Raw genomic sequence first — 26,758 nt, forward strand, 5'->3', positions numbered from 1 at the left:
GGGCCCCGATGCGGCTGCGGCCGCTCCGCCGCCGGGAGAGGCCCCGCCCCGCCGCCGGGCTCCATGTACCCCAGGTGAGCGGCGCTGGGGCTTAGAGGCCTGGGGAGATGCGCGGGCGGCTCGGGCCTGGCACGGGAGGGGGGAACGGGATGCCGGCCGCGCAGCGCCGCCCCGCCGGGGCCGTGGGGCCGTGGGACGGAGCGTCGCGCTGGAGCCGAGCTGAAGCGCGACTAACGTTGGCAGCCCCGCGTGCGGGGTCGGAGCCGGGGCCTGCGTGAGCTGCGGCTGTTCTTCCCCGCTTCCAGGCCCGCGGTCCATCACGGTCGCGTAGCTGTGCTCGGGCGCGCTGTTCGCTGAGCCCGTGGGCGGGCGGCGGTGCCGCGATGGGCAGAGCGAAGGCTCGCGGAGTTGCCCGCAGCTGGAGGCGACGCCGGTGTCCCGTCGGTAATCACTCGAGGACCGGTTCGGGCCACTCGTGCGGCATCACGCCCAGTGGTGTGCCCTGTGACGGCTGGCTTCTCCGCTGTCTGGGGATTTGGGTTGCTGGGCGGCCCCTGCCCTTTCTGCAGCTCTACAGCTGCTTGAGTGGCTCGGGAGGTGCAGCCGTTCGGCCAGAGGTTGTGTCACCCGTGGTGCCGGTTTTCAATAAGGTGAGAACACGAACCAGTTCAGAACTAGGCTGATAAATCTCTGTAAAATGGCTATTCTGCAGAGGTGGCTCTTGTCACTGTGGGCCAGGTTTGGAATTGGGGATTTTGTGTCCGTTACCGATTTTAAGCCATCTTCCCCCCTCCCTTCACCTGGTTTTAATCTTCAGATGTGAAGTACAGGCATAATGAAATACAAATTGGGTGATATTGTCCAAGTAATTGTGACGTTCAGCTTGCAGATTGATCTGCCATTACAATACTTTATTTACAGTGGCTTCGACTGGAAGAAATGAGACTTTTTGTATTCTGGATCGAAGGCAAAGCGCTATGCTCTGATTTGTCTTTTTGATCTGGCTTTCTACTCTCGGTCACTGCTATCAAATGAGACTAATATATTAAGTTCTTTACAGAGAGAGTGGTGAGGTGCTGGAACAGGCTGCCCAGAGAGGCTGTGGATGCCCCATCCCAGGAGGTGTTCAAGGCCAGGTTGGATGGGGCCCTGGGCAGCCTGGTCTAGTATTGAATGGGGAGGTTGGTGGCTCTGCATGTTCCAGAAGGGTTGGAGATTCATGGTCCTTGAGGTCAATTCCAACCCCGGCCATTCTATGATTTTGTAATATGGCCATGGCATGATCACAGTGTGAGTGGCAGATGTATTTTATGCTTTGCTTTCTAAGACAGACTTTTTATGTGTCAGTACCTGGTTTGAGTTTGTGTTTATTCAGCCCTTCTTCCACACAGTGCAGTCAGTACTCGAGAATGCTCTTGTTTCTGGTTCTCTTTTTTTGACCTCCGCTCTCTGTTCCCTGCCCTCTAGAATGAATGAAATGAACTTGAGTCCTGTAGGGATGGACCAGCTGACTTCGTCCTCTGTCGGCAATGCCCTGCCTGTCTCAGGGAGTCACCTGGGATTGGCAGCATCACCCACTCACAACGCCATACCAGCACCAGGTAATGGGAAATGCTCCTATTAAGGGTATTGCAGCTGATACTCTTCATTTTATTGTCTTGTGAAAGTTCATAACTGGGTAAGCAGTGTCATGTCTTTTGCAAGTAATAGAACTGTGAAAAGATAGACCATAACCCAGTTGCTTATATGGGAAGACAAGAGGGATGTGTGCTTACTAGGCTTATACCTTAGTGAAGGTCTCATTTAGTTCCAGTGGGGTTTTTTATATTGTGGATGGGTGTGTGACTGCAGAGTCCTTTGAAATATGACCTGTCACTGTCACTGCAAATCTGCCTTCGTTTCAGTCCATCTTTACTCTGATGAAAATATTTTTTCATCCATCAAGCAAAACTATTTTCCTAGGTGTTCATTCAGGGGACTGCACAGACACAAGTCCATTACAATTGCAAAGTAGATTCAAATCTTACTTGGTGTGTTCAAAGGAAGATCTAACCACGTGCAGACATATCCCTCAGTGCTGTGATAACTGTGATCCTTTCTTTGAAGCCCGTCACCTTATGCTGACAGCACCATGTTTTACTTCCACAGTGAGCTGAGGAATTAGTAACCCCTTTGTTAACTTGTTTTCCATAAGCTCCTGTAGTTTCATTGAATTTAAATGGGCGTTTTCTTTCACAGGTTTGCCGGTTGCAATTCCAAACTTGGGCCCCTCCTTGAGTTCCTTGCCCTCTGCTCTGTCTCTGATGCTCCCAATGGGTATTGGGGATCGAGGAGTGATGTGTGGTATACCAGAGAGAAACTACACCCTACCTCCACCGCCATACCCTCACCTGGAGAGCAGCTACTTCAGACACATTCTACCTGGTGAGTGGTCTGCTGCTGGTGGGTGGAAACAAAGAGAAATTTTTTTAAGAGCCCCTTGGTTTCTGTTCTGAAGCAACTGAAACATTTTGCAGAACTTAAGTTTTCTTGTGGTCTGATGTGTCATTTACAGAGCTTCACTTTCAGATCTCTGCTGTTGTATGTGTATACATGTATATGAAGAGAATTGTAGGAGATAAGCTACTCAAACTTATTGATAGATGATATTAGATATAGATATTAGGAGGAGGTTTTTCACACAGAGGGTGGTGACGCACTGGAACAGGTTGCCCAAGGAGGCTGTGGATGCCCCATCCCTGGAGGCATTCAAGGCCAGGCTGGATGTGGCTCTGGGCAGCCTGGTCTGCTGGTTGGCGACCCTGCACATAGCAGGGGGTTGAAACTAGATGATCATTGTGGTCCTTTTCAACCCAGACCATTCTATGATTCTAAACTGAATCTCTTACTACTCCTGCTTTAAGATCAGAATGCAAGGAATACCTCATTTTGATGTCATATATCTTGGTAGAGTTTGAAAACTGCTGCTGTCTTCTTGTTGTTGCTGTTTTTCTGTAGTCTTAAGTAGCACTTGATATGTGTGTAAAATGGTTACAGTACTTCAGTGCTCAAAAGGAGCAAGCCAGCAGTTAAGGAATATAGTCTGTTTCCCCCCTCTTTAGTCCATGGTGTAGTTTTTTCTTCATTTTTGTTCATAGTTGGTTGCCAAATATATTGATATCTATCTTGAATCCCTCTTAGCATGCATACTAGAGTAAAAATGTAGAATTTTATATGTTACTATATCAGGACGTGGAAAACTGAGCTGTAAAATGTAGACCTTGTTTTGTTTTGTAGCTAAGATTGACAGGGTGGCAGGGGTTAGATAAACTTCAAGGTCACCCTGTGGGTGTTGTTGGTTCAGCCTTGCATGAGGAAAAGAAATACAGCAGCCCAGATCTCGTCCGGCTACCTGACAGCTCATGTCTGGATTTGTCAGCTGCTTAGTAGTAACCTTCCCTGCTGCATTTACATGCCTGCCATTTTGTGGGCAAAGAGTAGAGGAGAAGGCAGTGGATCTGAGGGCAAGAGGTATTTGTCATCCTTCTGAGCTGGTAGAATTCATGCAGAAATGTGGGGGTTTTTTTTTTTTTTTTTTTTTAGCTTTTTTTTTTTTTTTCCCTAGCCTACTTGATGTTTAGTCTGATGTTTTATAGAGCTCTTCTGTCAGTCATCTTACTGCCTTCAAGAATCCTCCTTGTTTGGGCAACAGGGCAGCATCGCTTGTAGAAGTGTTTGATGCAGCTGATCAAATTAGCCACCCATTTACCACTAATTTCTTCACTTAGCCATTTCTGGGGGGTTATGTTGCAGAAAGAGTAACCATAATTTCATGCTTACAATACCGGATGTGTTGGAATGGAAAATTTTTACAGTACAAATGGCTCATAGGGTTCAAGGCCAAAAAGAAGCGTGCTGTGATCTTGCAGAATCTGCAAAATCTTTTTCTGTCTACACTGGAGGCACTGTTTACTTGATTGTGCCAACGAATTTCCTCCAAAGATTTTTTCAGCTCTGACTAACTGAAGAAGTGGATGCTATGTAAATATAGTAATTTCTTCAGTGTTTCTTCGTATCTTAAATCTGGAGGTTATTTGCTGTTTAGGAGCTTTCCTGAACTACCAGAAAAGATGTTAGAGTTTCTAATTTAAATTTAACCAGTCTATCGTTTATAAGGAGAAACAGCATACTTCCTTTCTAAGGAAAAAGAGAGGGTGATGCAAGATACTTTTGAGAGACATTAGTCTTTCAGAAATGCAGTTGATGAGCTCTGAGATGGAGGGAGGTGTAATTAGTGATAGAGCAAGGAAGTAGTTACTGTTACAGTTTAAATACTTGAGCTGAAAAGGATGTATCTTGGGGAACTGTTTCTACTTCTAGCAAAGATGAACCAGGGTTTAATCAAATATTAGATTCCACTAGAAATCCTTCATTGCTTCTGGGCTGGTTCTTAAGAATGAAAAACTATGCCTAAAATGCAAAGAGCCTTTTCTGATTCGATCAGTGTGCTGAGGAGTCTAGACTAAATGCTGCCAGAAACGTGGTTCTTTGACAAATAGCTAGGAGACAAATGACTAGAGTTTAGCAGATAACCAGAGACTTTGTTGGATGGAAGCTCTGTCTTTTTTTGTTGTCAAAAGATACTTTGGCAAGAAGTGTCAGGCTGGCATACATTTATGAGGCAGGTTTTTAACTGGGCATAATATAAAGAATGTGTCTCCTTGTATTGGCAGGAGCTGAGCCAGAACACACTGGTAGGGATTTAGTTTTAATGTACTACACTGCAGTGATGGGGTATTTTTGCTTAAGATTTGAGAACTGATGACGTCTTACCTCTTCTCCCTTCTCTTTCTACCAGGTATCTTATCTTATTTGGCTGACAGACCTCCGCCTCAGTACATCCATCCCAACACTATAAATGTTGATAGCAATCCAGCATTGTCAGTGCCCAGCAATCCCTCAGCCCTGGACCCCTACCAGCCCAGTGGAACCGTGGGGCTGGAACCAGGGATCGTGCCCATGGACTCCCGCGCAGTCAATGCACACGGTGCTCAAAACATGCATCCTAGCGACAGCCACGAGGTAGCTCTGGATAGTGCAATCACTATGGAGAGTGTTTCGAGGGTAACCAGCCCCATCTCTACGGATGGGATGACAGAGGAGCTTACAATGGACGACGTAGCCAGGGATCATTCGCAGATCCCAAATGGCTCCCGGAGCCATGAACCTTTGGCCGTAGACACGGTGGGAAGCAACTTGACGCCAGACGCAGTGGGGCACGGCGGTGTCATCCCCATTCACAGCAGCACTTTGGAACTCCCTGTCCCTGTCGTCATGGAGCCCGACCACATCGCTGGGCGGGTGGCAGGGATGTCGGACAGCACACTAAATGACTCCATTCATACCGTGGCCATGAGCACCAACTCTGTGAGCGTGGCACTCTCTACCTCACACAACCTCGCTTCCCTGGATTCGGTAGCCTTGCACGAAGTGGGCCTCAGCCTCGAGCCAGTGGCGGTGTCTTCCATAAATCAGGAAGTAGCCATGGGGCCGGGTCACGTGGATGTGTCCGCAGACAATCTTGCCTTCGTACCGTCCTCTCTGCAAATGGAAGACTCCAATTCAAACAAGGAGAACATGGCAACCTTGTTTACCATATGTGAGTGTGCATTTGCTGCTTTCTTTGGGCGGGAGTTGTTTTGCAGTTGTTGTCGGGAGGGATAATCTAACTCTTGTCGTCAGTCTTATGGATTTCTGATGGAAGAAATATAGCTGTTTAACAAGTCCTCAGAAATTGGAATATTGACAGGGGTAGACTAACCTCCAAACAGTAGACACACTAGAGTGTTATAGCATTGTTCTCTTTGTATCACTTTCCCCTGCTCCCTTGAGGTTGGAAGTTTAGCTCTTTACGATCATGCCTTTTGTGGGTACGCTGATGCTGTCCTTTGCAAATGATATCTTGTTTTGCTCTTGTTTCTCAAAGTCACATGACAAATGACTCATTTTTCTCTGCTTAAAGAAGAAAACCAACAATACGAGCTGTGCATTTCACCGACTGGTCTAGCTGTTGAGTTTGTTGTTGTGTCATTTCATAAAATTATTATTAAACTTCAAACAGTCACTGTGGAATTGTTCTCAACAGGATCTATTGGAAAAAAAGAGCAGGAAGAGGGAGGGAAGTTTTTAATATTTCTAATTATTCTCATCAAAGGATCTCAGTACACAAGTTAGTTGCTGGTTTAGGAAAAGAGAAGCAGCGGACGTTGCACTCTCTTACTCCTCTCATAGTTAAAGGAGTTGTGTTTGAGAACTGTCAAGTTCTCATTCCTGGGGATGCAGAGTTGAACTTCTACCTGCAACCTATATGGCTTCCTGCCCCTGAAGTGTAAGGCCAGTGGTGTTTATGTTCAGTTCTGTCAGCTGTGGTAGCGTTGCTGACCACCACTTTTGCACATGAACTGGACTTGCAGCTGCTTGTCTTCTGACAAGATTTGCTTGCAGAAAATGTTTAAGGAATTGAAAGAAATAGTGTTTGATCAGCAATGGGAGAGGTGCAGTTTAATGTGTAGTCTCCCGAGTCTAGGCAGGTACTTGAATTAAAATTTTTGTTCTGTGTAATAAGCTCTGACTTAAAATCAGATGGCTCTAGGCTGTAATAAAGCTGCAACTCCTAGATGAGAAGTTCTGCCATTGATGCACTCAGGATTTCCCGCTAATGCCTGTTGCCTGTTGAAGACAAAATGATCAAAATACCGTCATACACAACGTGATTGTGATGAAGTCAATTATTTACACTGATGAGAATCTTGTTATCACTCCTGAGACCTAAGCTGTTTCCCAGCTGGTGTTCCTCATTGATAGGATGTTACAGTGGCTACTGCATGCTATGTGATTTATATTTCAAATCACACGAATCTTTGGCTAGGGAAGGTTTGCGTTGTAATTTGTTCTTTTATAGCTTTTCCTAAATAAAACATGGCTTTGTGTCCAGGCAAGTGACAGTAAGGAAGAAGAATTGTATCAGAATCTCTTGATGGTTTTTCATCACTGAGAAGGCAGAAAAAAAAAGTTTTTCAGAAAACTTTTTACACTGTTCCTAAGCAGGAAGAAAAAGGTGTGCATTTGCTACAGTCCAAATTGGTTGTGAAATGAAGAACTTCTTTAAAATCAGAGGTGCTTGGTAGGCAAGGCTTAAGAGCTAGTATTAGAAATAGTATTTCTTGTTACTTGGGTCAGGTGTAGCCGCTGTACTCTTACATGTCATCTGCATACATGAAGTAATTCTATATAAGCTCTGCTTGATGGTATCCTGAGTGCCTTACTGGCTGTAACTGTATAGTTGCTCAAACTGTACTTTGTACAGAATCAGATTCTGGTATGCTCACATCTCTCTCCAAAAACCTTCTGAAGACTTAATAATGGACCTATTGTTTATGCGTACTGAAGACCACTTCTGTGATAAGGTGTTTTAAACAACTGCACTTGAGCTGTCAAAGGACTGAAGAAGGTCTCTGTGGAGATCTGACTTTATCAGCTGAGGACCTTTATTTAGAAGATAAGTGATTTATCAGGAGTGTGTTTACTGAGGTTGCTCCATTTGTGGAGAATTAAAGTGACATCCTTTTTTGAGGTGAGAGCATTTTATGATGTGTTTTTGCCCAAAGTTACTGGACTAAGGACTTACAGTGCTTTGCTTTTTGGCACTGTGTGTGCCAGGTGATGGACTGGGAAGGGGGTGATGCTGACTCTTCTTGGACACTTGATTTGTTCCATTCAGTAGCATCTTGTAAAGGTGTACTCTGTGAGTGTATTGCAGTGGGTCCTTCAAAAGAAACAGTGCACTGTCTGAATTTAAGCAGCAATAAGGGCGTTTGTGGGTTCAAAAACAGAAAAACTTGAGGAAGAAAACCTTACCGTCCCTGTATATGAATATCCTTGAGGTTCTCCATGCCATAAAATTCTTGTGCTCCTGGTAAATCCAAAAACCATGCTCAGTCAGAAAGCTTGTGGCTTGGCTTTTCCTACCTTCCATTAGAGGTTATGTCACTTGTGATCAGAGTGAACGTGGCTTTTCTCCCATGAGCCTTACTGCCAGCTCTGGGGAAAACACCCTCAGTTTTGCTGTAGTTCGGTGAAGAGGAAGGCAGGTGGGGATCAGCATGTTTGATCTGAATTTGATAGGAACAGTGATATGTATGTTGGTGCCCACCTGACCGTAATAAAATTGCACGCACTATTCTGAGCAAAAGCTCCCAAAGCTGCTGAGTTAAACAAGATAGAAGCAGCCTTTGGCAGAAGCTGATCTATAACATATTGACAGGGAGCTGGTTGCAGTTCAGTGGCTGTTGCATCCTTTTAATGCCTGCTGTCCTTTCCTCTCTCTGCAGGGTGCACGCTGTGTGACAAGGCGTATCCATCAGACTGCCCTGACCATGGACCTGTCACCTTTGTCCCAGACACCCCAATAGAGAGCCGAGCCAGGCTTTCTCTCCCTAAGCAGCTTGTCCTACGGCAGTCTCTCATGGGAGCTGAAGTGGGTAAGAATCAGATTACTGTGTACTTCTGTGCGGTAGTTTAAAATATGCTCACTGCCTGAAATGCAAAACTGTGGGGATTTGAATGTGGGGAAAAAAAACACCGCAAGAGAGAAGTGGTTCCCTCTTCTATAATCACCCTGGCTTCTTTTGTTTTTTGAATGTGCAAGAACTTCTTGTGCCTGGTTACTTTTTAGACTTCAGCTAGACTGTAGGGGTGCTGCCACACAGTATTACTGTAACATTTGATAAGGTCAAGTGCCAGCAAGGTATGATGTTTATTTTTATCATGTGCTAAATCTCCTGGGTGCAGGGCTGATAAGAAAAAAAACACAGCAATTGCAGCTTGGGGGAAGATAACAAGTAGAAATAATGGAAGATATTTCTGCCTGCTTGTTTATCAGCTTTGTTTGCTACCTTTGGGTCTTCTGGATGCTCTCATTGGAGAATTGATCAAAAGTGCCTCTTCTTTTCCCCCCCCCCCCCCCCTTCATCTACATTGGGCACATAGACTGACCTTGTCATTGGATGTGGACCTTGTAACAGTATTACACACCATTGTCTCCTGGAAATCGAAGAATACAGTGTAATACTCTAAGGATCTGAAGGCTAAAGAAGAATGTGATTATTGGCTTGCTTAGTGTTACTGCTTGTTGAGAGTAGATTACATCTGTTGTGGTTTTTTTGTTTTGTTTTTTTTTAAGCTCCACTAGTTTCCAGTTTATTCCTGAAAGCTGTTCAGTGTATTCATGTAGATCTCTCTCTATATAAATGTTTAATAATAAATAATGTACATGCAGGAATCCCTCTGCCCATGACAGAAATACAGCTGCCTCTGGGGAGAAATGCAGAAGCTGCTTAACAATGCCCAGCAACAATTCTGGAAATTCCTGGGGATTAGGTAGGCGAAATGTAGTTACTGAAACTAGTATTTTCTGCTTCTGCAGAAAGTGCCACGAAAACTTTAATTGGTACAAGTGGCGAGGATCTTAGTTTTGTAGCTTACTAAAAAGTAAATGACTTGCTTTTGGCAAACACATGAAGATTTGCAATTGTAACAAAGCGGCTCCCAGTAGTGTCATGTGGTGGCGGTGGTTCTTGTCTCTGCATTAGGTGTGCTCTACATGTGAAATAGAAGCTTTGATGATCTTATGCCTAGATATTACCCTCGGAGCATTATCTCCTAAATCTCCCACTTTTCTGTTAAGCGTTCTTAGTTGTTTAAATCATTGATTTCTGCAGATGTTGGTCTTCTACTGATAGGTGTGTGGACACGAGAAACCATTCCTGTAAGAACTTGTTTTGGACCTCTGATTGGGCAGCAGAGCCATTCTCTGGAGGTGGCTGACTGGACAGACAAAGCAGCTAGTCACATCTGGAAGGTCAGTGGGTGCCCGACGTGCCTTTCTCTGATGAAAGACACCACATGACACAGCAGCTTGTGCATTATCATCCTTGCCAAAACCTGAAACTGATGCAGTTTGATTGCTTAACACTTAGTATCAGCATATCACAGCTCTGTGTCATGTAGTATTCTGGTAATCAATCCTGACAACGGAGCTTCTTTTAATGCCTTTGTGGTTTCCCGTATTTATGTGAAGTGCCAACAGAGATTGTACATTCCTAGGCAGCACTTGTTTGTTTTGTATTGTTGTTTATTGAAAGTTTCCACTGGCAATAAATCATTTGTTGTAGGAAAGCTGCTTCAAAGGTTTCTTTGCCACATCATTTCATACTGAGAAAACAAAATTGATCTTTATAAATAAAGCAGGTATTGTTTGCCCAGACAGCATTACTTACAAGATTTGGCTTGTAAGAAAAATAACCAGATGCATTTCTGCTGGGATCTGAAGGTGATGAGTGGGAAGGATGCTGATAAATAATTTTTCTAGTCTCCTGGATAGCAGAGATGCCAAGATTTCTGTGTGAAGGGGAAATAAGGAATAAAAACAGGGCTGTGGCCTTGACAGCGGCAATAGAGACCTCCTGGCATGCTCTAGGTAAACAGTCCTCTCTGAGAGAAAGAAGCTCTTTCACTGTGTTGTTTGCTGTGTTTTATCCTAAGATTGCCTTTTGTTTTTGTATTCTGATAGATCTATCACAATGGTGTCCTGGAGTTCTGCATCATTACAACTGATGAAACTGAATGTAACTGGATGATGTTTGTACGCAAAGCCAGGTGAGAGCCATCTCTACCATGCTAAGTGTCTTTGGAATCTGGGCTTATAGGAGGCTGTGCTGGAGATGACTCAGCCTGTCGTGCTGACTACCCAGATAGGTCATGAACTCAGGATCAGGGGACCCGCAGGAAGCGTCTAGGCATCTTGGAATGGGTGAAGAACAGTGAAACAAAGTACCCAATGGAGAGAGTTCTGGGGAAGCCAGTACATATGCTGTAGTAAAACCTCGTTCTAATGCTTTAAACCAGATTCTTTTCTATATTAGTTTGCTGTGTATTAGCTTGTATTAGTCATCTCATTCCTTTTGGATATATTTGTGAAGGCAGTGATGATTTATTTATTTTCATGGAATCATAGAATGGCTTGGGTTGGAAGGGACCTTAAAGCCCACCCAATTCCAACCCCCTACCATGGGCAGAGTTGCTACCCACCAGCTCAGGCTGCTCATGGCTCCAGCCAGCCTGGCCTGGAACACTTCCTTAGGAATGGTTCCTTCTTTAAGCAACCTGATCCAGTTCTTCACCACTCTCTGAATAAATAGTATCCTCCTAACATCTAATCTACAAATGACTGAAGTAACAGACATTTTGGTTTGTTTGTTTTTGTTTGTTTTTTTAATGTGCTGGCAAGCACTGAGGTTCCTCATTACTTATTTATAGGAGTTTCCTTTTTATGGTTTTTTTTTTTTTTTTTTCTGAATATCCCTGGAGCACTTTTTTTTCATAACTCTCCATATTGCTGTAGGAATCGGGAAGAGCAGAATCTGGTGGCTTATCCTCACGATGGAAAAATTTACTTTTGCACCTCTCGGGACATCCCACCTGAGCACGAGCTTTTCTTTTATTACAGTCGGGATTACGCACGGCAGCTTGGTAAGAACTCGCCTTCATTGGCTTTGCAGGGACAACCCAGCATGAATTCCTTTTAGTGCCACCTCTGGGTACTGTGACTTGGGAGTGCTTAATGTTCCTTGTCAGCAGTGCGCATTACAGTTTCTATTTCATTACAAAGGGAGTACCATCGCTTAAAAGAAATATTTAATTATCTAATTCCACTGGTCAGGAGCACAAGATTGGAGCTTTGTAGAAAAAGGGCTGATTTTCTTCTCTTTATCTACCCAATGTTAAGAGTATCTCGTTCACTGAAAGGTTTTCCTGCTCTCTCCCAACTTTAGTTGTGTTAATTTAGATTTAGTGGTGCTCCAACCCATCCAAAACTTGCCCTCTAAAGTAGTGCAAATGGCCTATATAGAAAAAGCTGGAAAGCAAACATCGGAGCTGAAGGGAGCTGGAGTGAAAACCTCTTCACTGGTTTTACTACCATGAAGTGCTAATGTGGATCGTGTTCATTGTCCAATTAGGCCTGGCTGTGCCTCACTGAAAGCGATGTTTTTGTGCCCAAAGGTGTCCCTGAACATCCGGACGTGCACATCTGCCACTGTGGAAAGGAATGTGCTTCCTATGCGGACTTCAAGGCCCATTTGAGCAGCCATATTCACAGCCACCTCCCCAGTCAGGGCCACAGCAGCAGCCACGGGCCAGGCCACGGCAAGGAAAGGAAGTGGAAGTGCTCCATGTGCCCCCAGGCTTTTATCTCCCCTTCCAAGCTCCACGTCCACTTCATGGGGCACATGGGCATGAAGCCACACAAGTGCGATTTCTGTAGCAAAGCTTTCAGTGATCCCAGCAACTTACGCACGCACCTCAAGATACACACAGGTGAGGGCTGGAGACTTCAAGGGTATCCTCTGAAGGGGAAACACTGAGGCAAGACCTGTTCTCTGATCCCTGGGTCAGCTCGCAAAGTATGGCTCGTGTCCGTAAAGCCGAGCTCTTGCCCCCTTTCTGTAAGATCAGCAGCATCCTGAGTGTGGGTAGGAATGATCTTTGGTCTGTGCTGAGCCCAGCTAATGGCCAGGCATCACTGAAGAGTGCTGACTGGTGTGGGATAGGACTGACATGGATTCAGTGCTTGTAGGACGGTATTTAGCCCTGTGTTATGCCTGATTGTGCCGTGCTTAAAAGAGCATTTGATGAGCTGCAGTACATTACAGTTGGGAAGAACCGTGAGGCTTCGTTTGCAAGACAGAATCTCCTTGTTCCTTCACAGCAGCTCTGCTGTTGGCAGCTATGATAGAACAAGTGTTCCCTTCTGCTTATGAGGAAAAAAGCCAACTGGGTTTAAAAGCTTGTACTGTGGACAGTTGCCCACTTAAACGTGGGGCTGTTTCCCCTCATTGTTACTCATTTTTCATCGGAAGCAAATGGCACAAGACTGAAATTGGTGACTATGGGGTCAGACTGAAGTGGGTAAGACTCAGCTATTTCACTCATCAAAACTCACCAAGTCTGAACGTGCTGATGGCCTCTGTGTGCATTTGAATATCACTAGGGCCTTTGGATATAAAGGAAGAATTGCTAGAAGATTAATTAATGAAAAAAGAGAAAAATAAAAAGGGAAATTTTTCAGCTCTGTAGGAGGATGACAGGGAGTAATAAAGTGTGTTTAACTCAGGGTGAGGAGAGGGGAGAGGATGTAGATAAGTACAGTCCAGCAAGAGGTAGTATGGATATTTTTGCCTGTTTTTTCAGTACGGTTGAAATATCAACTCAAGAGAGAAGTAGAGAAGGGAATGCACTGATGTGCAGTAACTAGGTGGTTGCTATTAAAAAGGAGATACCATTATTTTTACTTGAGAATTTATGTTGGATAACCCTCCTCTTCTTTGCTGGAAAATTTCCTAGCATATTCGTTCAGGCTTTAATGGCTCATCCAGGGAGATGGGGTTGGTGTAGACAAGCAGTGGAAAGAGAGTCCTGCAGGAAAGACTGAATGGGTGCAAGCACTGCAAGAACAGGATTATGTTTAATAGAAGGGACCAAGTGCAGTGCCCCACTCCACATGAAGGGTTCAGTGCTTGGAAACAGTAGCATGAAGTGCTGTTTTTGACTTGGGGTGGGAAGCGGGAATGATGAAGTCAAGTCAGGTGCCTGTTTTGCATAGCTAAAGAGAGACTGTAACTGGTGAGGTCTTGATGCACAGTCTGAAAGAACTGCAGGAGGGAAAACAAGCTTTGTTCATAAAGAATCTGCCTTTCTTCAGGGTAAAACTTTTGTTCTTCAGGAGTGGTCGGGATTGTTTGCTTACTTCCTCTTGGCACGCTGACTGTGGATATATGTGTGTAATTGTAGGTCAGAAGAATTATCGGTGTACCCTCTGTGACAAATCGTTCACCCAGAAGGCTCACTTGGAATCACACATGGTCATCCACACCGGGGAGAAGAATCTGAAGTGTGATTACTGCGAAAAGCTGTTCATGCGGAGGCAGGACCTCAAGCAGCACGTACTTACCCACACACAGTAAGTGAGCTCTGGGGATGTGCTGGGCTGCAGTCAGTAATGAAGCTTAACGGCCTGAGAATTCAATATGCAAATATTTTGGCCTAGGGAGCACAGGTTCACCTTCTAAAATAAGGGAGAAGTAAGTCTGGACAAATGCCTTATTACTGGCCTGCTGCTGCTGCTGGACTATTCTGGTGTTTGTTTGCAATTTTTTAATGACAAAGGAAATTCCAGGCATGCATCCTGTCTTGTGAAATAGCATTCTGGAGCGCTCATCACTGCAGCTGATTTATGTTTAGTTCTCTGCTGAGAACTGTTTCCAAGTCACAACATGAGTCCTTACATTTTAGCTAATTCTCTTACTCACTTCTCTTACTTACTTCTCGTACCTGGGGAATGCATCTGTTGCCAGCTGTTTCTCTCCACCCATCATTTCCCCTCTCAACTCTCATTTATGCAATTGTCTCTTCTGTGCAGGGAGATGTCACCCCCAGGCTCTCCTCTGTTTCTCTGGAGGTCTCACCCAATCCTTCAGCCCTGCCAAGCCGGATCTTTCTCTCTGCTCTGAGCATTTTCTCCATCCTGTTTGGAATTACTTCCAGTCCCGAGTCCCTCCCGTAAAGGCTGCTTGCCTAAATCTAATCCCTCTGCTTGTTTCATTTTCAGCATCTGGTTCTTGTATGCACTTGGAATCAGACTGTTGCTGCTTTCCTGCTGCCTAGGAAACAGCATAGTGCAGCAAGCATGAGAGAGACGAAGAGATTTGCTTTTCTTGTTCTTACAGCCAAAGCGAGGAACACTACTGGTGGGAGGCATTTTGCACAGTCATGTGCAATTTGACTGTTGCAGTCTGGTAAGCCTCAGCTTAGTATTTACAGCTGAGGTTTGTTAACACTCAGCAGCTTTGTTCTTTTTATTATTTTTTTTTTTCTTCCCTTCCCTTCCTGTTTGTGCAGGGTGAAAAGAAGGGGGGGCTCACCCTTCCACCATGGCAACACCTCTGTCCTGCCAAAACGTGGAGCTTAACCAGAGTTTGGTCTCACTTAAAAGGCAAACAAAAAAACTTACAGAATATTTTTTTTTGTCTGATTTATCATCGGGAAAGATAAATGGTTGGTTGCAGGCTAAGAGTTGGTCCTAAAAGTTTGACTTTTGCCAGGGGCACCAGGGGAGCAAAAATACTGCTTTTTGAGAGAAAACAGCATTTACATGTCAGTGTTGTAGTAATGCTGTTATTTCTGCTTCAGATGCATTGGAACCAAGATTTAGGAACAAGACTGACTCTGCCACTTGCACTGTCACCCACCTCCCTATAATTTAATACATCAGCTGCCTTGCAGCAGAAGCAAACTGACTTTTTTCTCTTGCAGAGAACGGCAGATCAAGTGCCCCAAGTGTGACAAGCTGTTTCTGAGGACAAATCATCTGAAGAAGCATCTCAACTCACATGAAGGAAAGAGGGACTATGTCTGTGAAAAATGCACCAAGGCTTATCTAACCAAATATCACCTCACTCGCCACTTAAAAATATGTAAAGGCCCCACATCCAGTCTGTCAGCCCCAGAGGAGGAAGAGGAGGATTCAGAGGAGGAACTGATAGACTCACTGAGGACTGAGGACTGTAGGATTAACAATGGAGTCTACTCAACTGGTGATGCCCTCACGGGACACAAATGAAGAAAAGGGAAATTCTCATGGATGTTAAAACGGGGGAAGGAAGAAACTACAGCTCTCTTCCTTATTTCCCCAGTCAACAGCATATGTCAAATGAGGAGTATTCCTTTCATTCTGGTCTCCCCACTACCACCACTGAATAAACTCCAGCCAAAACACTGAATGAGAATGGATCATGTGCTTCAGACTGAACAGTTGCTTGAAAGGAAATATGAGGAACAGATTTTTCCACACATGCTGTGCATACTCAGATAACCCACTCTGTGCTAGGATACATAACACGCCTTGCATTATCCTTGAGGGAAGAGCCACAACCCAGAGATGTAGTTGAGTAACAGCCATGACCTGTAAGCCATCTTTTCCTTAACTGCCACAGTCCTGACAGCAAGAAAAACAAACAAGACCAAAAAAAAATGGTGGTAGCAGTTAGTTGTATTTATCTTTTTAATACCTGTTAACTGAAGGATGTGGTTTGGCACAGAGCAAAGAATGTCAATGCTCAGGGCTCCTTCTAAAAAAAATAATGCTTTGGTTTGGAGGCAGTGGAATCAACAGTTGTAGATAAAGCAATTATCCCAGTACAGCAGTGTTCAGAAAACCAAAAAGGGGCTATTTGTTATTACCTTCTCTCACTCTGATTCACGAGAGCATGTTGTGAAGAAGTAAGGACTGTACAGACCAGTAGGGAAGAAGCTTACAGGTGATCAGACAGCGTTTACAGTACATCCTTGTGTGCTGTAAACCTTTTACCACTCAAAAGAGATGGGAGGGTTTGCTGCTAATACTATTTATGGAATGAAAATGGATTTCATTCACTTGTTTTCTTTTGGAAAAAAATTAAAAATGTGGCTCTTTTCTAATGTTCTTTTTAAATATTTAAGCATTCTGGAAAAAAAAAAAAAAAAAAAGCACTTTTTTCCCCATCATCTGCCTCTCTCAAGCATTCCTGGGACAAGGCAGGGGCAGCAATGCCTCCCCAAAGAGAAGACTAACAACTTGTCTCTAAACCTTGAAGGTTGGTTTTGTGGCTTGTTTGTCTCTGCTGTAAGTGGGGGGACAGTGAGCTGAACTCTTCCCTGACAAGGTGCTTGGTTATCCCTGTTAGATTCTTGCCATAAACAGCCTCATTTCAGTTGTACCTCTTTCTCTACTCTGTGTTGCCTGGTTTCTTTAAAGTCTGTGTGGTTTGAGCTTGGAAAGCAGCCGTAACAGCTTGTAAATTGTGTGCACTGACCCCACTGTCTGTGAGAGCAGTTGTTTTAATAATAGGGGCTTTGCAGCATTAGTGCTTTAGTAGACACCTTTAATAACCACCTTCCAATAGGTGGCAAGGGAAGCACCTCACATGAGTTAAGAGATTTAACTTCTGGCCTACAGTAAGGCACCTGGTGCTCATTTTAAATGTGAGGAGCCTTAAAGAAGAAGTTCCTGCTCTTATAAATCAACTGAGTGTCAACCTAACCACTGACTTAAAGGGAACCAGGGGAAAGAAACCCTTGGTTATGGTAGGACAGAGCAGAGATGTTTCTGGGTTGATTTTGGTGATCTCAAGTGATACATTCCCGAATTCTATTCAGGGACTCAGACATACTACCCAAGAAATACTCTTAAAGATTTAAAAAAAAAAAACTTAAATATGAAAAAGCTTAAAATCTGTATAAGAATTTTAGTCAATCCAGTCACAAATTAAGGATAAGTTATCCGACTATTTACAGCTGCCAATTCTCCCAGCATCTGTCTGACATTTCAGCCAACAGTTGTGTAGTTTTGTTCCTTAACACCATCAGGAGATATTTACCTTCTTTGCAGTATTTGACAAACCTCTGACAGCAGCAGAATGCTTTTCTGGATACGATTTCGTCTTGTATATCAACTCTACACCCAGCTGCCCCTAATTCAGGGATTGTAAATTCAAGCATATGGAAGAAATTCAGTCTTTTGAAGCTGGTGAGAAAGGCAGAACTCACAACTGCAGATTTGGGAGCTGACCCACGTATCCGTGTTTCTTTGAGACAAAGCAGCCTGCAGTTTGAACACGAGTCACTTTCACAAACGCTCTCCAAACAGGGGAATTGGTAGAATACACCTGAGCTGCAGTCCCTTCAGTTACTTTGATTTTGTGAGGTTGGGTCCGTCACGATTCCATCGCCGTCTCTGAACTGTTGCTGCTACTACCAGCCAAGGAGCTGCAAGCCACAGAGTTTGCACCAGCCAGAACAAGTCTCTCTCTGTTTCCAAAAACTTCATTCACTGCAACACAGGTAAGGCATTGCTTCCATGTTACTTTCTCAGAGACGAGAGCACTGCAGCAAGTACAGCGAGGCAAATACAGCAGAATGGAAATCCTCACCTGATGCAGTTTCAAAGCCTTCCCCATTACCCAGAGCAGGGAGTTGTAAGCTTACAAGTCAGAACAATCTGTTTCCTCATGTACAATAATTGAATTACAAGTCACGGTATTTCTCCCCCGGAAACTCCCTAGATGTTTCCCTGTGTGTAATTCCCTTACTGAAGCACTGTGAAATGGATGAGTTTTGTACAGCAAAACAGTTTAAATTATTTATTTCTGGTTTTACTCTCTCTGGGTGCCATCAGGCTCTTAAAAGCCTCAAAAAATTCACACCATTTAGCTACATGCAGCTGAGACAACTGATCAAAACCAGTCTTCACTTCTGTGCAGTGCTTGTTTACACCAAGAACATTAAGAAAAAAAGGAAGACTGTGAGAAATGAGTATTCTGTTTCAGTTACAAGAAAATAAATTGTGGCAAATACAGATCTCCAAAATGGAAAAAAAAAAAAAAAAAAAGATATTTTTAAGCTGGTTGTGTGAAAACATTCAGTCTTTGGGTACTTCTTTAGAAGTGTCACACTCAGAGCCACACTGCATTACTGAATATACAGATACACCCTGGGGCAGAGCCTTGAGATCCCAGAAAATGAGAAAATTACCTGCAGAAATGCTGCTTATATCCCAGACACGCAGCCCTTCTCGCTCTCCTCCAAAGGCAAAAACAAATGGGAAGTCAGGGCAGCAAGCTGCGCAGAAGAGAACACCCTGGAAAGGAGGGAGAAAAGTTTTGGGTTTTTTTTTCCTAAATATCATGTTAAAATGATTTTATCATTAGAAAATACTTTTGCTGGGCAAGGTATAACAAATGTAAGCTCTCTGTCTCTTGAAACTTGACTTTGTGTCCTTACAAAATCATTGTAAGAGCTGTTAATTACATTTAACAAATCATGTATTCATCTTGAACCTTAAAAGATGCATGATGGAAAACTAATAGTCCTACTGCAGAATGCTCTATCTGACATTCAGATCCAAGGCTTCAAAGCAGCCTGCCAATTACGTCTTCAACTGAATACTGTGTTATAATGAGGAATGGTTTACTCAGAGTACACAGATGTGGGGTTTTTGTTGTTATTTCTTTAAGGCATTACACAAAACAAGATTTAAATTAGAAAACAGATTCAGCAGTTATACATATGCCTTCTTAGAAGCAAGAAATGTAATCAAAGATTACCATTTTCATATCCCTGGAATGGATTAAACTTGGCTTGCCTCCCAGGATATCCCAAATTTTCACGTATTTGTCAGCAGATGATGTCACAAGGCACCCTTTGACCTGACTACTTAGTTGTAGCCCTGGAAGATATGAATGCATCAGTGTAAGAGCATCAATCAATCACTGTTTCAGAGCTGAGGACACATTTAGAGTGAAAGCAGAACAAACCTAATATTCTTCACACACTAAACTCAGTTCCAGCAAAACAAAGCAAAAAGTTAATGACAGTTTTGTGCTACCACTGCTCCCTACAGTAACAGAAGAACCTTTTGAGAGCAAACTTCATGTAGACCTATTTTGTCTCTCAGTGTAATGACAGTAACAGTGCAGAGCTGCTGCTGCTGTGCTTTTCACTTGACATAATCTGGCTTCCCCAGGCAGTTTTCTTCATTCAACTCCATCTCTTTAGCTATCTGAGATGATGAGACATACTGACATCTCACCTAATCAGGTACTTCCTTCAAGTTGCTTTTTAGAAGTTTCTACACTGGTCAAATGATTTAAGGAGTCTAAAGCAGACTGTGTGGAAACCTTCCCATGTGCCACATCTAAGTCACCATCAGAGTGAAATGCCAGTATAAAATATTATGGATAGAGAAGTTCTGGTTCATAGTCCTGGACCAGACTCCATAGTTTCTGTCTTTTCTCACCCCAAAAAGCAAAATGAGGATATCCCAGATGAACAAATCTGTTTCAATATGCTTATTATTCATGCCATCCACTGAGGCAAGTTCACTGTTGTTAAAATACTTTGCTTACAATGGTTTTAAACGAAAAGAGCAGAGATTTCGATATTAGGAAGTATTTCACTCAGAGGGCAGTGAGGCACTGGCACGGGATACCCAGAGAAGCTGTGGGTGCCCCATCCCTAGAGGCTCAAGGCCAGTTTGGATGGGGCCTTGGGCAGCCTGAGCTGGTGGGTGGCAGTCCTGCCCGTGGCAGGGGTAGCAGTGGGTGGGCTTTAAGGTCCCCTCCAACCCAAGCCATTCTGGCATTCTGTGGTTTTCAGCACAGATGGCATCGTGGGCCAGCTACTCACTATTACTATACACTATTTTTTTGTTAAGCAAGGAATCACCACCATCTCAGTCACATCAGCTGAAGACATCTTCCAGACAAGCCTCACCACTGGGGCAAACACAACACACACATAATTTACCTGATACTTCTTCGTCATGAGCCTTCAAAGTAAACAGCGGCTTATCAGAGCGAGCATCCAGGCAGTACACAAAGCCATCCTCTGTGCTTGCCTAAGGAAACCACAATACTTTGAAACAAACATCTGTAGTCATTTGCTTAAAAACGTTCTATGCAACAACACCCACTCTCTATTAAACCCCTGTCATCTGAGACAAATTTACACTGCTTCTTAGCAAGACACGTTCCCCTGTACACAGTTCTTCACCTCCAAAGTCAGACTTCATACATCTGGAGCTTGAACTATTCTGTGTATATAAACTACACTGCAGTGAATTCTGTGGAAATCTTAATCGTATGCAAATTTAACTGTATTTTGCACTGAATATGGCTGCACTACAGAGCTCAGAACTTATGCTCAGCACTGAAATACTGAGCTTTTTGTCTCTAAACTCAGTGCAAACTTTGGAGCCATCTAACAGCTGCCTCACAGACCTACACAAAGTTAAGCGTAATCATACTGAGAGAAAATACAAAAGCACAGCTTAAGTGAAGCAGCCAACAGGCCAAGAAGAGAGTGTATACTCACTAAGAAATTACAAGGTGAAAAATGATTCCAAGTTACTCTTTCAACCTGACCACTAAACCGCCAGATTCGATGGTTATCTTGTGGGCTTCTGCAATCGTACAGCACAGCTGACCTGTGGGAAAACAGGAAAGGAAAAAAGCAGAATCACAACTGAACTCTGTGAAATTCATTTTACTGCTGGCATCTACAGGTGGTTCTTGGATGCTGTACAGGATGAATCCACAAAGGCAGTCTGCTGGTCTACAGTGTACTGGCATGTAGGTGGCCAGGGGTTCAAAAGGAGAGCTAACAATGGATCAGGATGCTGGTCTGAATGCTTGGAGGTTTCTTCTTATTTTTACAAAAGGAATTTTGGGGAGGAAAATGGGTAGAATCCAGCTCCCAACAACATGGGGTTCTCCTCCAGCATAGCAAGTGCATAACACAAGCCAGACAACATAAAGCCCAACCTAGTCTTACAGTTTGGAAAAGCCCAGAAAAGTTTACAGGGGGAAGAGCAGAGGTACATTTCTACTGCAGAAAAGACAAAGACAAATCAAGAAATAAGTTCAGTTTGGAGCAGATGCCTGGCACAGAAAATTTCAGTCCAGATGGTGAAAATATTTGGCAAAGCTGAGAAAGAGGGAAGGAAAGCTGTATTTTGGCCACGTACAAATCTGGCTACCTCACTGGAAAGAAATAACAACCTTACTCAAAACTGGCACTCTTAAAAGCAAATTAAAAGAAAACCTGAGGTAAATTAATGGCGTTAACATTGGGCTAAGTGTAACATTGACAAACATTACTCTGACATACTTATCGTAAGATCCGGAAATAAGGGTCTGAGTTTCAAAGGGATGAAACTGCAATGTCTGGACCTAGGTGACAGAAGATTTTATGAAAGAATAAGCATTGAGATAGAATCATAGAATCACCAAGGCTGGAAAAGACCTCTAAGATCATCCAGTCCAACTGTCTACCCATCACTATTACCTTTGTCAAAGGCAGTGACTTTGCTAACAGCAAAACAAAGTTATAGCTATGAATAACTAACTCCCACGTTCTAATTACAAGATTAATTAACTTCCCAAATATCCATCACTATGGAATTTTGGTATCACTTATTTTAAACCTTTCTTACCTAGAACAAACTATAGGCAACACTCACTGTTTCCTTAAGCAAAGCTCACAGTTGGATCTATGCTCAGAGACCTGTTTTTTAAAGCTTCATAGCAGCACTGTTAGATTCCCAACCTCTTGGGCTTTTACACAGAAGGCATTAAAAAACAACAAACCACGAAATTGCTGCAAGTCTCCCACGATTTTCTAATGGATAAGTATTAATTAACACTTTTGAAACCAAATATAGTTGTTGCAAAAGCAACCAATTCAGAAATTTAAAGAATTCTGCACAGTTGATTGGAAAACCACAGAGCTGCTGTTGTATGTGTTCAGTACTGAGCAGCTACAAAAAACTGCAGTATTTTTTTCTGTGTTTTACACTGAAATAAACACATTAATTATTACGTACCTTGTCTGTGTGTAGTGTCAGGCTGGCTGCTGGTTTGCCCACAGACATATCCCACAAAATCACAGTACTGTCAGCAGAAGCACTTGCTAAAACATTCCTGATAACAAGCCAAAAGATAAGGTTTAAGAAAATCTTATAGACACAAAACCTAATAATGGTCAGAAATCCTAAATACGTGGAGGATCTGATTTGGAGATCAAGTATCATAGAACCATGAAATGGCTGGGGCTGGAAAGGACCTCAAAGCCCACCCAGCCCCACCCCCTGCCATGGGCAGGGCTGCTCCCCATCAGATCAGGCTGCCCAGGGCCCCATCCAACCTGGCCTTGAGCCTCCACGGATGGGGCACCCACAAGTACACTGGTCTACATAATTAGATCTTCTCCTCACAGCACTTAAAAATGTAACTTACTGGATGACTTCATGAGCAAAACAAAGTGAGAAAGACTTGAAGCACTTCCCTCCATTTGACATAAAGATGGTATTTTTCAAGCATTAATGCAACTTCAGTCTGTAAGCATACGCTTGCAGCCAAGATCCAGACAAATCTATTTTTAACAAAAAAACTTAGCTCTCCAGTATCTGAGTGTTTATATAACTAACAAAGACCCAACACTGTACAACTTTTATTTCCTGAAAGCTCTATCAGTATCGTGGAGTTCATAACCCAGTGTGTTACTGCACTGTACATTCCAGACACTTTAGCTCTTGGAGCTGCAATTTTGTGACTTATCTCTGTGCTATCACAAGACAACCAGCTCTAAGTAATATGAAAGTTATGTTTGAGTCAGACTGATGGAATGATACCACACTGTGCACGTGCATAATTTAAGATCAACAGACAGCACAGTGGAAGAGCACGACTTCTCCACGTTTATTGAATATCTATGAGCGTGCTTCCTCCTTTGGTGCCTAGACAACAAGGAGCTCTAAGTAAAGGCTGACACCTGCTGATCAGAGAATGTAGAACTGATTGTGTGCATCTTCAGAGAATTTATGACAGCAGGAAAAAAAATTAAAAAAAAAAAAAAATCTATCACAGGGACAGTTTCAAGACTCATCCTAAGAATACTTTAACAGTTGATTCATTACGAACTACCTAAGCAATAACAAGTGGCTTCTTTATTCCAGCCTGCACATCATCCTTAACCTCTCCCCACAGATGTGCCTGCTTTGTGTTCCTCCAACAGCATTACTTGATTGCTAACTCACTCAGGCAACAGGTAATTCCCACAGGTCAGAGTTGTGTCTATAGCGGTGCTATGAGGGCTTTTATAGTCTTTTCTCTTCACAGCTGTAGGGAAAAGCCAGAGAAAAATAATACACAGCAAGGACTACCTTCTATAAAGATACCTGAAATGCTGTTTTAGGTCACTGGTGGACTGGCCCAGACCTTGTGCTATTCCAGTTAGTTCATCTGGCTTAAATGCAGCTGCTTTATTGAATGGCTTGGAACCACCTTAGCTCTGCCCTCATCTGGACAACTTGGAAATAAAAGCTACCTGCAACAGTATATAAACATTTATTTTAAAAATAAAAAAGAAATCTGGTCCTAGTTTTGTTCCATTTTGTTTTTTCAAGGGGCAAATATTTTTGAGAACCGATTCATTTCAAAACTGCTTTCAAGTTCAGCACTACGCCTCATAAGGTTTTGAATTAGTGAAAAAAGCATGCCTGGTTAACTGTGCCAATGTTGCAAGCATTGTTTTTCAAATGCTCCTTTACCTGCTTTGTTTATTCCACGAGAGATCGAGAACAGCATCAGCATGTCCTTCCATTGTCCCTTCCTGAGGTGAACCCTGCATAGGCAGATACAGCACAGGCAGACTTCAGAACATTACAGCTTCAATGGAAACCAAGCAGCACAACACACTACCATGAACTCCTTGATGCCTTCACAAACAACTACACTTTTAAAATCATTCTCACTTGCTGCAACAAGGCACCTTCTCTTACCCCAGCTCTCAGACCGCTCCATTCACAGCAAGAGAGCTCACAGAACCAGTTACTCCCTTCAGGCTACAGTAGAAGAAATTTCATTTCCACCACCTAACGTGCAGCTTTTTCAGCTTCTTTCTAAACTCTCCTGGCATTTACTTATTTTCCCCATCAACTGCACTTTTGGTGCTTTAATTACCAGCTCCCATAAATTCTAATTTTAAACGGATGAGTTTTGAAGGATTTTTCTAGGAGAACAACTTGGAAGGTACCCATAAGTTATCCCACTCTTTCTCTCCTCCTTCCTCCAGGCTTTAACTATCCCTGCACAGAGCAATGAGTGTCTCAAGCTGAAGTAGCATCTACGAATGGTTACCTTTAATAGCAATTCTGATAACTCAGTCACTCTCTGGGTGTGCTCTATGTACACACACTATATTATCTCAATGACTACTTTAAACATGCTTCACTTTCAGATGAATAAAGCTGACAGAGGTGAATCTAAACTAGCTGCATTTTATTAGAGTAAACCTTGTTCCTTATTGCTCAATGCCATTTCAACTCCCTGAGTCACAGGCAAATACCAGTTTCAGCCCCCTGTATGCAGCCAGGACATAATCTTCTGTAACCTGTCTAGGCATCATCCTTCAACACAACAGAGGGAATTAAACCAGACTACCTACAGTTTTATTTTTTTCCATTACAGGAAAGTAGTAAGAATATTATCCTCACTCTAAGTTTCCTCCATTCAACCAATACTTACTTTCTTCCCTTTCTTTTTCTTCTTTTTCTCTTTCTTGCTCCCAAGAGAAAAGACAGGTTCTAGGCAGTCCACTATATCAAGGTCCCAAATATCAATAACTGGGGTCATGTTACCTACTGCAACATAATTTCCTGCATACAAACACAAACAAAAAAAACAAACCAACAACAAATGCAATCATATTTAGAGTTACAAAACAGCATATTTGGCAACCCAACTTCTACATATTTCTTCAAGTAAAATTTCTAGGATGGTGCCAGAATTTTCTATTTGAACACTTTTTATTACTATAAATGACAAGGACGAGTTTAAAACTGCTGAAAGCAGATGCTGCCAGGAGAACTGATGTGCTCCTTTAGTACACTTCCCCTTCAGTACACATGGCTGTTCAAACAAGCCCTATTAAAGCACCATACGAAAAATGTTACTAAAAACATACATATAGATGAATGTTGCAACAGTGCTGTGCCATGATTCATTTGAAACCTTGCACTTGTAAACGTCAAAAACAGTTTGCTTTGTTCTGCTAATTAACAATAACTTAACTATTTCTAATTAAGCCAATATTTTAGTTGCAACACTTGTTATTCCAGTATCACTAAGGTAACTTATCACCAAATGAAAAAAAAAAAAAAAAAAAAAAAAAAAGATTTTCAGTTTTCCCCTCTTAACATCTTCAGTTTATTTCAGTTTCAGTGAAGGAAACAACATTACATTTACATACTTTTCAAGTACAAATACTTTTATTGGACAATTACAGTATCCTTTGTCATTTACCTGATGACTCCTCAGGATTGGGATCAAAATTCAACCACTCCAAACTAAGAGGATAAGCAGGCAAGATGATATCATGATGTACGTAAAATGAGTCTTCTTCGTGATTATAAACTGAAAAAGATGTATGTGACATCAGTGAAGAGGAAAAGCAAGCAGCCAAAATCAGCTTACCTCTGCAGAAAGAAGATATGGCAAACACTACACTACAATGCAAGTTTCCAATATGTTCAGAGCTCCCAAGTAGAAGTCATAGTCTCAACGTACTGCTACAGCTCACAGAATCCCACAAAACTAACCCTGCCCTGCGTACTTTAGTGACAAAGTGAAAAGTTAGCAAAATTCAGACATCACACAATTTTCCACATGAGGACACATCAACAAAGGTTGAAACATTCATTTCATAGAAACAAGAAAAAGAAATAAAGTCCAGATTCAGTAACATGGGACATTAGGTAACAGATGAACAGTTTTCACTTCAGAGGAAGCTGAAGACTCCAGAAATCAGCCTCATCTACTACACATCCACACGGAAAAAAACCAACAGGTTTCTCTGTAAGGCACAAATCCTACATTACTCACCATGGACCTCCAAACTACAGTAGTCTTTATCGACTCTGCCACAAAGGACAAGATTGTCGTTGGGCTTAATCAAAAAGTCCTCCTGTTCATATTGATCCTGAGCAGTGAAAAGGAGAGGCCAACACATGTTAAGCAAAGAAAACACACACACATACACACACACACATACACACACACACATACACACA

At 42.9% G+C, this 26,758-nt stretch overlaps 2 protein-coding genes across 4 annotated transcripts in view; one reads left to right on the plus strand and one right to left on the minus strand.

Annotated features, from left to right (window-relative positions):
• Window positions 1-26: 26 nt before the first annotated feature.
• PRDM4 (PR/SET domain 4) lies at window positions 27-16,569 on the plus strand. 2 transcript variants are annotated; one of them, XM_042837701.1, is made up of 11 exons: window positions 27-74; window positions 1,468-1,601; window positions 2,239-2,424; window positions 4,838-5,638; window positions 8,370-8,519; window positions 9,759-9,898; window positions 10,610-10,695; window positions 11,441-11,568; window positions 12,100-12,414; window positions 13,888-14,056; window positions 15,409-16,569. In XM_042837701.1, exons 1-11 carry the CDS (start codon window positions 64-66, stop codon window positions 15,713-15,715), a joined length of 2,427 nt encoding a protein of 808 aa, XP_042693635.1. In that variant the 5' UTR covers window positions 27-63; the 3' UTR covers window positions 15,716-16,569. The 2 variants fall into 2 exon arrangements, with proteins under 2 accessions (XP_042693635.1, XP_042693636.1); XM_042837702.1 differs by having other exon boundaries at window positions 9,780-9,898.
• Window positions 16,570-16,601: 32 nt separating this feature from the next.
• The window catches only part of PWP1 (PWP1 homolog, endonuclein), a 13,775-nt gene continuing 3,618 nt past the window's right edge, over window positions 16,602-26,758 (minus strand). For both annotated transcript variants that reach the window (XM_042837703.1, XM_042837704.1), the window contains 11 exons: window positions 26,571-26,667; window positions 25,992-26,102; window positions 25,215-25,345; window positions 24,239-24,312; window positions 22,514-22,610; window positions 21,799-21,860; window positions 21,004-21,115; window positions 20,437-20,527; window positions 19,236-19,357; window positions 18,664-18,769; window positions 16,602-17,962 (listed from right to left, as the gene is read on the minus strand). In XM_042837703.1, coding sequence (XP_042693637.1) covers window positions 17,847-17,962; window positions 18,664-18,769; window positions 19,236-19,357; window positions 20,437-20,527; window positions 21,004-21,115; window positions 21,799-21,860; window positions 22,514-22,610; window positions 24,239-24,312; window positions 25,215-25,345; window positions 25,992-26,102; window positions 26,571-26,667 — 1,119 coding nt within the window. In that variant the 3' untranslated portion in view covers window positions 16,602-17,846. The remainder of the gene's footprint in view (window positions 17,963-18,663; window positions 18,770-19,235; window positions 19,358-20,436; window positions 20,528-21,003; window positions 21,116-21,798; window positions 21,861-22,513; window positions 22,611-24,238; window positions 24,313-25,214; window positions 25,346-25,991; window positions 26,103-26,570; window positions 26,668-26,758) is intronic.

Source organism: Centrocercus urophasianus, unplaced genomic scaffold (genome assembly GCF_019232065.1).
Source record: "Centrocercus urophasianus isolate 14NV4802_14NV808 unplaced genomic scaffold, USGS_Curo_1.0 seq_73, whole genome shotgun sequence".
In the NCBI taxonomy this organism is placed as follows: Eukaryota; Metazoa; Chordata; class Aves; order Galliformes; family Phasianidae; genus Centrocercus; species Centrocercus urophasianus.